The sequence below is a fragment of the Myotis davidii genome, unplaced genomic scaffold (assembly GCF_000327345.1).
Source record: "Myotis davidii unplaced genomic scaffold, ASM32734v1 scaffold398, whole genome shotgun sequence".
NCBI lineage: Eukaryota > Metazoa > Chordata > Mammalia > Chiroptera > Vespertilionidae > Myotis > Myotis davidii.
The window spans coordinates 478,827-493,904 of NW_006290024.1; the positions used below are offsets into that span (position 1 = coordinate 478,827).

The window sequence follows — 15,078 nt, forward strand, 5'->3', positions numbered from 1 at the left end:
GGTTAACTTTCCTGCTCTGCTAAGGGGGCCGTGGCTCCCACTTCTGCTTTTGCTATAGCACATGGTGGAGGGCCACATGTAATAAGTACATAAACAAACACATGGAGCTAATGTCAGAACGTCTGTGTTTTATGAACATTGGAGCAGCCAGGTAAGTGCTGGGGGCGTTTCTTTCACCATTCACACCATGGTTTGGAATCAGAAACAGTCTGACTTTCAAACCTTCAGTAAAACTGTGAGCTCAATTATGGGCGAGGTCTTTTGCCCCATAGAAGTTGTGAGAGCTGTGGATACACCCTTTCCAGTGCCAGGTAACTGCTGAGGACTCAACAGTGGGCAAGAGTCCTGGTTCACCCCCTCCTGACAGTTATGTTCTGGAAGGGAGCTCAGATGTTAGTTAAATAATTGTACAAATTAACTAACTGAAAAGTGTGCTAAATGCCATGAAGGAAAGGATCTGGGGAGTATAGTAGGATGACATAATTGAGCAGGAGGACTGCTTCTAGGACAGGGACATTTGAGGAGGAAAGTGGTCCAGGGAGAGGAAAAAGCATATGCCAAGGTCCTAAGGTAGGAAACAGCATGGCACACGGGAAAACCTGAGCAAAGGTCAGTGTGGCCAGCACACAGTAAGGAGGGAGAGAGGTGTGGTCTGAGGTCAGGGCCAGTAGGAAGGATGCAATCTTCCATACTACTGGCCATGATACAGTGTGTAGGTTTTATGATAAATGCAATGGAAGCTGTGACATCATCTTACATTTTTAAAAAGTTCACTTTGGCTGGTATAGTAGGGCAAGATTAAAAACTAGAATCCCAGTTCTAAATTTCACCTGTTTATTTTTTAATTCACAAATTGAATAAATTTGTTATTCAATTAGAAGTGATACTGTGCATTTTGATGTGTGCGAAAGCATAAATGTTGTGTGTCATTTTCAAGGAGTTTGCAGGAAATGAAGTCTACTTTAAACCAGATGCAGGCCTTTGGCTGGTAGTATTTACTATGTCTATAGCTACAGGCATCAGCAAGGCCCATCTAGAATTCTAAAAATTAATACAAAAGTCAACACTCTATGCACGAGGAAAAAGTAAAAATAAAAAATAACTCAGGGTAAAATGATTTTTTGACCCGAAATAGAAAGAGTTGCTGGTAAGAAACAGAAAAACAAAAAGGCAAGGTTGGCAGTGCCCCGGGCAGGACCTGGGGTCAGGGTCTGGAACTTGTCTTGCCCAGTGCTGTGGCCAGGCTACTGAGTGGCTTCTGGTCAGTGGATGGTGTCTCCATTGTCGGAGGTGCCATGTTGCTTATGCAAACCCTTTGCAGGGTCATTTCAGCTTCTCTACTTCGGGTTTCTCTGAGTTCAGTTAGCTTGAATTAGCCTCTAATAAACCTGGAAAACACACAGAACTGAGTTTCTGGTTGGCAAAGCCGAGGCCCTCAACCCGTAGTTACTTCCCTTGTATCTGTTAGGGGGTGGCCAGACTGCCCCATCCTGACAGCAAGCCCCCAGAATCAGCCTTCCGTGGGCCTTCACAGGACCTGCCAGGCGCACCCAGAGGAACTAACTGAGGGCCTCGTTCTCTTTAGCAGCAGAGGAGCCCAGGACTCTGCTCGTCCTTCCGACTGCTGCCTGGAAGGCTGCCTCGGGTCGGACAGATCTGAGTTTTAGTGCTTGGGTGACCTTGCCTAAGGCCGTGGGCTTCTCCAAGCTTGAGTGCCCTTGATCAAATGTAAACTCCTACATGGCTGTAGGGGGTTGCGGGGATGAGCAGTGGTGGAAGATATTCACTCGTTGGAATAGAATGGACTAGTGTTTACAGAAATATTAGCTCAAGAGAGAGGGAAAGCCTCTAATCTTTTCCTTAGAGTGAGGAAGGAGGGGACGATCACTAGATAACGGCACCATGGCAGATCTGCCAGGCAGAAGACAGGAGTAAATGTGGGTCTTGTCAGCATGCTGCACCTTAGAGGGGCCACCAAGCTTGCGCAGCTAGAAGAGTCCGAATCAGGTACTAGAGAACAGGCATCACCCAGCCATCTCTCTGGGGTTGTCCTTCACCCCTTTCACCTCCAGGGTCAGGCAGGGCTTCCCAGAGCCATGGTTACTAAGCGCGACAGCGTCCATGGTAACCTGTTCCTCCAGCTTCTGTCGCCCGCCTCTCCATCCACTGGCCAATCGGCTCCTGGTGAGCCGACGAGGGCGGCCGCTGACTGGTCCTCGGGCTCTGACGTCACGGCAAAGCGGTGCCAAGACCAAGCCTGTGGGGTTTGAGCCTCCAGGAAGTTAGGTGGTGGGTCTGCGAACCTTCTCGCTCCCCGCCCCTCACCTGGCACCTGCGACAGGTGAGTGGTCTCGCTGGCTCCTCGCTGAGGCGACCCCTCTAGAGGCCCCTTCCCCAAACAGGATTCTGACCTCAGAATTCGAGGTGAGGTCATGGAAACCCTGGAATTCCTACCCCCTGCACTTCTCTACTCCCTCCCGCTCCCCGCACCCCGCCCCCCCCCCAAAAAAAAACACACAAACCCACAGGCAGCCTATCCAGCCTTCACCCCCACACCTTCGTGATCTAAGTTTCTGAGGCTTTTGAAGGACTGAGAAGTAAACGCAGAACCCAGAGAAAGGGCATCCGAACCCCGGACCCTCCGCCAACTCCTACATTTTCTTACACCTCCGAGCAGTGCTGTGCGTTGTCACTGTGATGTTTGTGTCCTCAGACAATGCTCCTCGTGCTTCCTGCTTTAGCTGGGTGCAGGCACGGCGAGGGCAGGACAGTCGCCTTGCCTCTGGGACAGTTCCTGAGATTCGTGCCCAGGCTGGTGTCGCCTCCCGCGCTGCCACTCTGTGGGGCTCTGGCTGGGAAGCTCTCACTTGTATTTTGAATTTAGACCAGGCCCCTTTATGTTTTTTCCCTGCATGCTTACCGTGTTCTGGTTCAATAAACATTGTCTACATAGGCAAAAGTACTCCTTTGGTCATTGAAAAAAGCAAGCGAATACTTTCACTGATAGGCAAAGTGTTTTTGATGTATCTGATAAAATAGTCTTTGTCTGACGTAGAGTGAAATATTTCACAAAATAGTGTGTGTGAGCATCCATGTACCCATGCCTCGTACAACAACAACCATAAAACTGTTCCTGGCACAGATGAGGCCTCCTATGTACCCTTGGGAATCCTGTTCCCTCTCTCCTTGCCCACTTCTACCCCAGGACCAGCATTTAGTGTTTAAGTTTAGATAGTGATATCATGCTATACATAGGTCATCCATTCTGTGAAAAGCTTTATATGACTTTATCACATATTATGCATGTGTACCCCAGTTGATGGTCTTTTTCAGGTTGTTTCCTTTGAAAACTTATTAGAAAGGTATTCTTGTACATTCTAGTTATGTACATAAGTTTCTCTAGGTAGATGTCAGAACTTTAATTGCAGAATCACAGGGAATGTGCTATTTCAACTCTATGAGATACGGGCACATAGCTCTCTAATGTAGAGCAACTTATACTTCCACCATCAATAAAGGAGTCCTCATAAAACTTTGAGTTTTTTTTGTAAGAGGGAGAGAAAGAGATTATTCAACTTTTTCTGCATTCTTATTTAATATATGCATAAAGATAAATTACTGAAACATTGAAGTCTGATTAAATTTCTTCTTCTGATTCTGGTACTTATTAATATATTGGGTCAGTGTTTTCTTTCTACTCCAGTTTAAAACTGTATATTCATGTATATGACCAAAAGAACCGAGCTTGTATGTGATCATTTCACGTTGTCGCTCATCTGGGGCAGAGTGTGGGATAAGTTGTGGAAACCTTCTGCACTTGGCCTGCCTTCTGCAGAAAATGATCTATAGATTTTTATACCTTAAAATATTTATGATCTCAAAGTACTGCCTAAACGTACTAATAAAATCTGTTTATCCAACTAGAGGCTACCCTTTGGATTGTAAATCAAGTTTTCTAGTACTTAAAATCTCTGTGTGATTGATTATATTTTACCATGTTAATATTTATGAGACTATTATAGTATTTTACAGTGTGTAAATAATTATTGAGCCCATATTAAATGAACACAGCCAAACATTGTATTTGACTTAGCAGCACATGTCTCATATCTTATGCTTTTGGTCGTGACAAAAAGTATAATTAAAAAAACAATTGCATGATTTAGGGAATTGATTTTTCTGCAGCTATTTTCATTTATTTTTCCAAAGAATGTGTTCAGTTTACTTAGAAAGATGATATATCTATATATATAAAAGCCTAATATGCTAAGTGTCCGACTATTCAACCATTTGACCAGTCTCTATGATGCGCACTGACCACCAAGGGGCAGACACTCTAACTGGTTGGTTAGCTTGCTGCTGGGATCCAGCCGCTGGGGACTGGACAAGACAGGCCAGGCATACCCTGGAGCCCTCCCGCAGTCCCTCCCTAACCTCAATTTCCAATCGTGCACCAGTGGGGGCCTTGGGCCTGGTCTGCACCCTCTCACAATCTGGGACCCCTCAGGGGATGTCGGAGAGCCAGTTTCTATCCAATCCCCACAGGTCAGGCTGAGGGACCCAACTGGTGCACAAACCTGTGCACTGGGCCTCTAGTTTATAATAACAGTTAATGATCTTAGTATGTGTCTCACCCTCCTAGGAAGTGACTGAGATATAATTTAGAGAATAATTTAAACATTGGAAAAGGCAAAGTGTCAAAGTACACATAGGCTTTTAAAAACTGAGGTATTATTTCTTCCTTAAAAGTATGGTAGAAATCATTAGTAAACTCATCTGGGCCTGGAGATTTCTTTGATGAAAGATTTTAAACTATAGATTCAATTCTTTAATTACTATGAAACTATTCGTGACATCTGTTTCTTCTTTAGTTAGTATTGGTCTTGAAATTAATTTGTCCTTTTCATCTACATTGTTAAATTTCTTGGCATAACATTGTTAGTAATACTGCTTCATTACTTTTCTAATGCTTTCAGGGTCTATAGTAATATCCCCTCTTTTATTCCTAATATTAATAATTTGTCCTCCTTTGTTTCCTCTTGTTCTTTATCTTGATCAACCCAGAAAGAGATTTACGAATTTTACTATTAGGATTTTATTGCCCTCCCCCCGTTTTCCCTTTATTGATTTTTCTCTCTTTATTATTTCCTTCCTTCTAGTTGAGATTTACTTTGTTTTCTAGCTATTAAAAATGAAAGAATAGATTATTGATTTTAGCTCATTCTTATTTTCTGATATAAGCATTTAAAGCTATGAAATTGCCCCTTAACACTATTTTAGCTGCATTTCACAATTAGATATGCTGTGTTTCCATTGTCATTCAGTTCAAAATATTTTCCAATTTCCCATGAGATTTCTTCATTGACCTCGAGGATATTTAAAACTATGTTGTTTAATTTCCTGCTATTTGAGGATTTCCAAATACCTTACCATTACTGATTTCTAATTTAATTCTGATATGGTCAGAGAAAATACTCTGCATGATTTCAATATTTTAAATTTATTTAGACTTGTTTTATTGTTCAGAATATCATCTACTTGGTGAATGTTCTTTGTGCAGTTGGAAATATTGTGTAATCTGATGTTTTGGGTGGAGTGTCCTATACATATATTAGATCCAGTTAATTGTAGTGTTCAAATATCCTATCTCCAACTCCTTTCTGTTTGTTCTTCTACTGACAGATGAGTGTTGAACGATCCACCTATGACTGTGGATTTGTTCCTCTTTACTTTAGTTCTGCTAGTTATGCTTCATGTGTTTAAAATTCTGATAATGGTTAAATAGACACGTAAGATAATTTATTTGTTATCTCCCTTATTAATCAATTTATCCTGCTTTTCTCTTCATCTTTGATAATATTTCTTGTTCTAAAATCTACTTGGTTTGATAGTAATATAGCCACTTCAGTATTCTTGTTATTAGTGTTTACATAGCATATTTTTCTCTATACTTTGGTTTTTAACTTACCCGTATTTTGTGTTTTTCACTACACAGCATACAGTTTAATATTGCCTTTTTAAATTCAGTTTAAAAATCTGTGTGTTTTCATTTGATTGTTAAACCATTTGTTGTAAATGTCAGTACCAATATGATTGGGTTCCTGTCTATCATCTTGCTGTTCGTTTTCTCTGTCTTATTTTTGTCTCTCTTATCTTGAATTAATTGTGTCTTTTGTACGTATTCCCTGTTTTCCCCTCCACTGTTGGCTTATTAGTGTTAACTCTGTTTTATTTTTTTCTTAGAGATTGCTCAAGGTCAGCAGTTCAAAAACATTTTGGTCTTAGGACCCCTTTATAATCAAATGACTTCATGCTGGACCTAAAGAGCTTTAGTTAAAATGGATTACATCTCTTGATATTTATTATATTAGAAATTTAAAATTAAAAAAATTAATTCTTTAGAAAAATAACCTTAAAAACCCATTGTACAGTAATATAAATAACAGTTTTTTATTTAAAAATCTGTTTTCTGAAACAAAATAGTTAGTGATAAGAGTGACATTGTTTTACATTTTTGGCAAAGTTTTAATATTTTTTAGTGGCTGGGTCCTGCACTCAGTCTGTTGTGATGTATCACGTCACATCTGGAAAACTTGTGAGAGAATGAGTGAAGAAGGCAAATGGTATCTAAGTATTTACTATGCAAATACAGTGTGTCCTCCAAAAATGTATACACACTTTAACAGCTGATAGCTCAATTGATGTTTCTTTTTTTCAGATTTAACTCGTTAGAATTAAAGATGGCAGCCAAAGTCTGTATAATTTTGGGAGGACACCCTGTAGTTTTGACCTTGTCACCCCTGAAGGTTTTAGACAAGCCCATAAATTCCTGGCTTACATCCTAAGAACTGCTGCCTAAAGCTTATAATATGCATTTTAACTTATTGCAGTATATACTTAAGTTCCATTGTTCCATTTTAGTTATAAAATAAGACCCTTACAAGAATACATTCCACTTTAGCTCTCCCATCATTTGTGCTATTATTACCATATAATTTACTTCTAATTTGTAAATAAACTGCACAATTTTTTTATTATTTTTACTTTAAACAACCATCTTTTATGGAAATTTAAAAGTTAAAAAAGTTTTATATTAGAACACATGCTTACCATTCCTGACACTTCATTTGTTTGTTTAGATCCAAATTTCCATCTGGTATAATTTCCTTTTGCTTGAAGAATTTCCTTTAACAATTCTTTTAGAGCAGTTCGGCTGCTGATGAATTCTCTTGGCTTTTGTTTTTATGAAAAAAAAAATATTTCACCTTCATCTTTGAAGAATATTTTCACCAGATGCAGAATTCTAGGCTTACACTTTCTCCCAGCTTTTAAAGATGTTTGATTGTCTTGCACAGCTTCTGACCAGAATTCTGCACTAATTCTTATCTTTGTTCCTTCGACTCTGATTTAAAGTTTTTCCCTTTATTTTGGATTTTTAGCAATTTGGTTATGATGAGTTTTGAGGCCATGTACTGGTGGTGACAGTGCCTGTGGGCATGCGCACATGGGTATGTATTTTTCTTCTTGAATTGTGTCGAACTTCTTAGATCTAGGGATTTGTAGTTTTCATAAAATTTGAGAAATATGTAGCCATTGTTTCTCCAAAGGTTTTTTTTCCCCTCCCTTCTCTTTAAGACACTCCAAGTACATGATGTTAGACCATTTGGACATTGTACCAAAGATTGCTGAGGCTCTGTTTATTTTTATTTTTATTTTTTTTAGTTTAAAAACTCTTCTTTGGCTTGGTTAGTTTGAAGCTCACTAATCTTTACATCTCCTGTATCTAATATGCTGAAAATCCCATGTAGAGAAATTATGCAAGTATATGTTGTATATTTTATTGATAGATCCATTTGGCTCCTTTTTAGATCTTCCATGTCTCTGTTATGTTCTTGTTCTTTAAATGCGCGTACATAATTTGCTGGTGCCATCACATTTTGCTATTCATAGGCTTGTTTCTATTGACTGAGTTTTCTCCTCATTAAGGAGAGATGTCTGCTTCTTGTCATGCCTGGACGTGTTTGATCAGATGGTGGACACCGTGATGTTATAAATTTGGGTGTCTTGATGTTGTCAGGCAGTTTAATGACTTGTGGAGTAGTTTGATCTCTTTGAGGTCTCTTTTTAAGTTTGCTAGAGTGAGTTTTCAATAGCTGCATTCTAGAAGTAGTTCAGCCCCGTCCCTAATGTGTGACCTCTCTGGGTCTCCATGGAATGTGCCAGGTGATTACCAATAACTTTCCACTCTGACTGGTGCAAGTCTCTCCACTCTCTGTGGGCTCTAGAAATGGTTCAGCTGACAGTCTGCCATCATTCTTCACCAAGGTCTGTGGAAGGTCCCTTGATGTACAGGCAGCCTATCAAGCAGCCAAGACTCACTGTGTAGACTGAAGCTCTTTCTCTGCACAGCCTGCGTTATTCCAGGACCTGTTTCACAACTTAGAGCTGTTTCAGTGCCTTCAGTTCTGATCTGATCTCCTTAACTTACGAATGCTGCCAGGCTCTGTGTTTCCTGTCAGAAGGCTTACCTTATCTGTTTCTCTTCTTTCATGGATCAGAGTCCTGTGAGGATTTTTGTCCAATATTAGAAAACTATTTCATGTATTTTGCCTAGTTTTTATAGGTAAGAGGCTAGGTCTAGTTTTTATTTCTCTATCCTGGTTGGAGAATGAGTCTATTTTGAGTTTTTGAGTATTTCTTAGGCAATGACACTCTCAATATGTTTTATCAGTAATGACCCCAAATACAAGGGATTGCAATGCTGTTGTCTTTTGTTCAGCCTTCCTGAGTGACGTGCGAGATGGCTGGCTGAATCTTGAACTTTAGCGTGGCCGTGGAATGTTGTCTCCATGTGAAACTTACTGCCATATATAAGGAGCTCTCCATCTGTGAACTTTACACAGCCGAGCTTTATGCTTCAGATTCCAGGTTCTAAATTATATCTCATCCCTAATGAACCTCTGCATCTTCACACATCATCCCTTGGAGAAATGACCATGGGTCAATATTTAACAAAGATAGCTCCCTCAAGATTTGAACATAATAGGTGTGTAAATACATGTGGTAATCCTGCACTTGGAAAACATTGGCTGAAGGATCAAATGAGACATTCACTTTTAGAGCCTTTACTGTTGAGAGTTAAGAAAGGTCACATGAAGCTTCTTGCTGAAAGAACTACTGGATTATTTCTAGATTTGACTTGGGGAAGAGGTTAGAGCTAAGAACAGCCTAAGGTTTACTATGAGGATGCTATGGTCTCAAGTTACTTTGAATTTGTTGTTTTAAAAGGCAGTGTTTAAGTTTCATAGTTAAGGGAAGAACTGCAAATGGTTATTAAGGTTTCTTTTTTACCATCATACTCTAAGCATGGCCAGTATATGTGTGGGGGCAAAGGGAAGGAAGAATTGAGGGAAAGTCAGGGATCTAAGCTCAGGTGGGACACCCCACTGGCAGTGGGCAGCTATTTTATCACATGTGGTCCAAGTGGATTTTTATTTGACCACAATTTTACAGATGGATTATTTTGTGGTTTGGATATCAAAGGTTTCAAGACATAGCTATTTGAATAATTGAATGCTTTTCATTCTGAGAAGGCTATGGAATTGAATCTGATTTGATTTTTCCTTTTCAGTAAATGGATCCATAGGCGTTAACCCCAAACAGAATGATATTTAGATGCTGAAAAGTATGTCATAAGCTATGGTAACCTTCGCTTTTTGGACTAATAATAACCATAATTTTCAGACAATAAAATATTTTCAACTGGTAAAAAAGATGAAGTAGATCTGTATGTTCTAGTGGGAGAAGTCTAAAACATAGATGCATGTTCTAGAATAATACTTATAATGATTAAGATAATTTACTTTATGTATTAAAAATCTCTGTGCATATGAATAAATGGTGTATGTATGCAGGTTTAAAAACAATACATATGTTGTCATATGAAGAGGAAAAATCTGGAGAGATACAACTATTAATGAACTATCCATGGTGTCTACTTCTGAGTTCAGTTTTGGGAGGGAGAATAGATATTTACCTTTTATTTTATATATTCCTCTGTATTAGTAATTTTAGAAGTTGGTATTTATTGAGCATTTACTATGTGCCCAGAACTGTGCTAAAGCATGCCACATCCTTAGCATTGTCTTACTCAATCCTCAAACCTCAGTGCCTCAGTGACGTCCCTAGAATGTTCATATTGTAAGTGCTTACAGGTGCCAAGTTGTCAGGAAGGGGATCTAGTTGCTTGCCTTGAGCTATGTTTGCCTACCAAGCACAGCATTATAACCCAGATTGTGTGGGGGATGCTGCCAAGCAATGCCTTGCTGCTAATACCCCTCATAACAATCCAAAGAAATGCTATCATTCCCAATTGAAAGATGAGGAAACTGAGGCACAAAGAGGTTAAGTAATTTGCCCAGTGTCACATGGCTTGTAAATAGAAGAGCCAAGATTTGAACCCCTATCCGTTAAAATGCGTAGTTTAGGCTCTTAATTTTAATTTATTGTAGGACAATATTACTTCTTGTAACTTGAAAATATTTAAAAAAACAAATAGCCAATCTAAAAATGTGATTTTTAATATATTTGGCAACATAGAAATGAAAAAATATTGGAATATGTTATCACTGGTACTGGTGGGTATCAGAGTAAAACAAGTATGTATTAGGGAGCACTGCTACTAATACTAAGTCAGATGTGGCCTTTTATTTGTAAATTTTCACCAAAGATTAAATTATGTGACTGTCTATTTTTACCCCCCCCCCCTTTTAAACAGGAGAGATTTACAAGTAGTGTTTGAGCATCATGGAGTTTTTAGGTTCAACTTTAACGGCAACTTATGCCCATCCTAAACCAACACCAACCAACTTTCTACCAGCGATCGGTTCCTTGACATCAAGCTATAGAGACCGCTTCCCCCACTCCAATATGACCCATAGCTTAAGTCTTCCTTGGAGACCAAGCACATACTACAAAGTAGCTGCTGACTCACCAACCTTGGGCCCCTACTGCACCAGATCTCAGAAGGTGTCCGAGAGCACCATGCTCCCCTTTGTTTCCAATAGAACCACTCTCTTCACGCGGTACACTCCTGATGATTGGTATAGGTCCAATTTAACCAACTATCAAGAATCCAACACTTCCCGACATAATTCAGAGAGTCTAAGAGTAGATACATCTCGCTTGATTCAAGACAAATATCAACAAACAAGAAAAACCCAGGCAGATTCCACTCAAAATTTGGGAGAACGAGTCAATGACATAGGATTTTGGAAATCTGAAATAATTCATGAGCTGGATTCAATGATTGGAGAGACAAATGAACTAACTGATGTTAAGAAAAAAATGGAGAGGGCTTTGATGGAGACGGAAGCCCCACTTCAGGTAAATATAAGACCTAATGTTTAATGACTCCGTTGTTATCTTTATAATTTACTGGTTGAATTTCTGAGGTTATTTATTGGTTGAATTGGGTTTTATTTCACCTGTAGAAGTCAGCCCCTATCAATAAATTTGTAACTGGTGCCCGTAATGTTAAAACAATTGCTATTTTTACACATTATACAGAACAATCATATAAGCAGAAAGAATTCTGAATGCAAAGCAAATGAGGCTAATTAAAGAGACACCTTGGAACATACAATATATTTAAGAGATGAGAAGATGAAATTTTCATCTTGGTCACTGATGTCCCTGGATTAACATAAACAACATTTGGGGGAAAAATACACCCATAAAACCAACTATTTGTTTAGTCTGGGTTGTGAAATGCCTGTGTATACAGTATAATTCCATTTCTTGGCACAAGGAAGTGATCAAATGAGACATATATATATAAATGTATATATATATATATACATTTGATATAATTGATTTCAGAGAGAAAGGGAGAGAGAGAGATAGAAACATCAATGATGAGAGAGAATCATTGATCGGCTGCCTCCTTCATGTCCCCTACTGGGGATCAAGCCTGCAACCCAGGCATGTGCCCTGACCAAGAATTGAAGCGTGACCTTCTGGTTCATAGGTTGACGCTCAACCATGGAGCCACACCAGTCGGGCCAAACAAAATCTTCTTAGGAGATGGAATAGTTTGGTTGAATAGAGAAATGGGACTGAGGTTAAGCCAGTTGGAGTCATGGAGGCCACATTGCAGTTGGTTACTGGCATCTGACCAGGCTTCTGAATGGACTCAAATTGCTCCAACCTTCTGAGTGTGTGAGGGCACTCCAACCTCATTCTATACACCATCACTGAAAGAAGACATTCTGTGTGTGTGTGTGTGTGTGTGTGTGTGTGTGTGTGTGAGAGAGAGAGAGAGAGAGAGAGAGAGAGAGCGCAAAGCTCATACCATTTTTCTTCATGTTTGTGTGACTTATTTGCCACACGATAAGCATTTGCCATAGTTTATTGTTACATCTGTAGTGGCAGAGTTTAGAGGAGCTGATGTCTAGTGGGTTGAAGAGTTTGTTGGAGACCCCTACACACTGTTACTCTTTTTGTTCCCCCTCCCCATTAAAAACAAGCACATACAAATACATGCAACCCACCAGAAATTTTAAGAGAGGTTTATAGACACTAGCAATGTCATTTTAAAGTAACTCATCATGAATCGTTTTGAGAGATTAGAAGCCCTTCCATACTTTCTCTATGCTCCAGTCAATCTGAGGATTTCTGGTCTATTCTACACCCTGCTGCATCCAACCTCACTTACTTTAAATTATCCTGAAAAGTTGCTTCTTTCAGAGATGACTACTTTCAGTGATATGGTTCTCACTTGAATTGAATTTTTTTCAATTTTTGCCCAGATGTTTTTGATTATTTATTATCAACATAGTATCAGAAGTCCCTGATTAAAATTAGTTAGTCATAGAAACTGATCCCTCTCTAAAGAGAAGATATAGATTGTCAACTCATGAAAAAATGTTAAAACTTCATAAAAATGCTAATTAAATCAATGAAGGAACCATCTTTGGCCTATAAAATTAACAAAAAAATCAATAACATCTAGGATTGACAAAGTTCCGAAAGTGGATACTGCTGGTAGGACTGTGGAAAGAAGAAACTTCCTGGAAAGTGATTTAGTAATACATGTTAAAATAATCAGAGTTCCTGTCAACTCATTAATCATCATCTATCAGATGTAAATTGCACTATTAAAAAATTAAAGATTCGCTCAAAGATTTTGTTCAATGATATTATATCTGGATTATAATGTTCATACTATTATATTTTAAAAATTTTTAAATTTAACATTATAAACTCACCACATGTCATGAAATAGTCTTTGAAAAAGTATTACATAATGTTCTCTCATACTTAATTTATTGTTAGCAATCTAAACTATTTCCATTGGTGCCATTAATATACTTTGTCTCAAAGATTATTTTATGACTAGGGCCTATCATTTAATGTCAACCTTAAAAAGCATAATATAAAATTATAAGGACACTATAATCTCTGTTTTGTTAAAAAAACAAACAAAACAGTGATAGGAGTATGGCTAAATCATCTTCTATTTGTCTGTATTTTTCTCTTTAATGGATAAGACAATTTTATTTTTATAATTGTCTTTTTAAAAATAATCGCTTGGATTTGGCTACACAAATATTTTGGTGTCTTTAAAGACAATCACTTGTTTTTTCCCCCTTACTCTTCTTATAGAAAATATTTGGAGATAATATAAATAATACCTTGAAGACTCATGTTATTGAAGTATTTCTGTAGAAGAAATTAACACCAAATAATTTTCTCAGGTGCTAATTTGTGGAGATCAAGTTGATACTATCTGCTTCATTTTGTCAACTCTCCAAATTAGGAAAAATTTCAAACCACAGTTGAAGAGCTAACTCTTTACCTTCTACCTAGAACAAGGGATTTACTTACTAGTAGTTGTCATGGTTGGTTTCACCCTACATTGCCAACAAAATGGCTTGAAAAGTTGGTATTGGGAGTGTTTGTTGACTTGTGTTAAAAGCAGGTCATTAGACACTCAGGTCACTGGTGTTGGTCAGTTTTTGTTAGAGGTTTTTCTAATCTGTGTATCTGTAGGTAGCTCGAGAATGTCTGTTTCATCGAGAGAAGAGAATGGGCATCGACCTAGTTCACGATGAAGTAGAAGCAGAGCTGCTGACGGTAAATATGGGGGAAATGCTTCAACCAGAAACTTAGCTGCCAACATGCATTTAATGTTAAAACAAAAATGTTACATATAGCCACTTATAAATAAGAAATTATAACATTGTGGTTATAGCATTTAGAAAACCTTTTTAGGCTAGAAAAGTAATAGATATTTATTTAGAGAATTTGAAAGATACAGAAAAGGATAAAAAAAGATAAAAATCACCTGGATCTGACTTACACATAAATCACTATTAATTTGGGGGCATTTAAGCTTTCTTTTTATTAAATACTTAGATGGATACCACCCAACTTAAAGACACACAGACATGTCTTCAGGATTAGAAATATACAGTATACATGAATTTGATTAGTGATTTTTTTTCTAGATCAGTGCTCAATGGTGATTATTAAATATACATGTGGGAAGGCAGCACTGTTTTTAAAAAGATCATTTTTAGAACAGTTTTAGGTTCACAGCAAAATTGATAGGAAGGTACATATAATCCCTGTAGTCACACGTGTATAGCAGCCTCAGTTACCAATACCCCCTACCAGAATGGTACATTTGTTATAAATGATGAACTTACATGGATACATCATCTTCACCCAAAGTCCATAGTTTACCCATAGGGCTCACTCTTGGTGGTATAGATCCTATGGGTTTGGACAAATGTACAATGACATGCATCCTCCATTATGGAATAATACAAAGTATTTTCACTGCCCTAAGAATTCTCTGTGTTCTGCTGATTTACATCCCTAACCCCAATAGTGCTTTATTCATTTAAAATTTTGTATTGGTTATTATTTCCACACATCATCATATATGCTTTAATACATGATTTTAATGGTTACATCATGATCCACTATCATTTTTTTTTGAAAAATCAATCTTCTCTTTTTTAATAGTTAGGTTGTTTCCCTCTATTATTATTATTATTATTATTATTATTA

The 15,078-nt window shown here is 38.1% G+C and overlaps 1 protein-coding gene across 1 annotated transcript in view; it reads left to right on the plus strand.

Annotated features, from left to right (window-relative positions):
* Positions 1-10,806: 10,806 nt before the first annotated feature.
* The window catches only part of TEKT3 (tektin 3), a 29,948-nt gene continuing 25,676 nt past the window's right edge, over positions 10,807-15,078 (plus strand). The window contains exons 1-2 of the mRNA XM_006762739.2: positions 10,807-11,385; positions 14,053-14,136. Of these exons, the coding sequence (XP_006762802.1) occupies positions 10,807-11,385; positions 14,053-14,136 (663 nt within the window). The remainder of the gene's footprint in view (positions 11,386-14,052; positions 14,137-15,078) is intronic.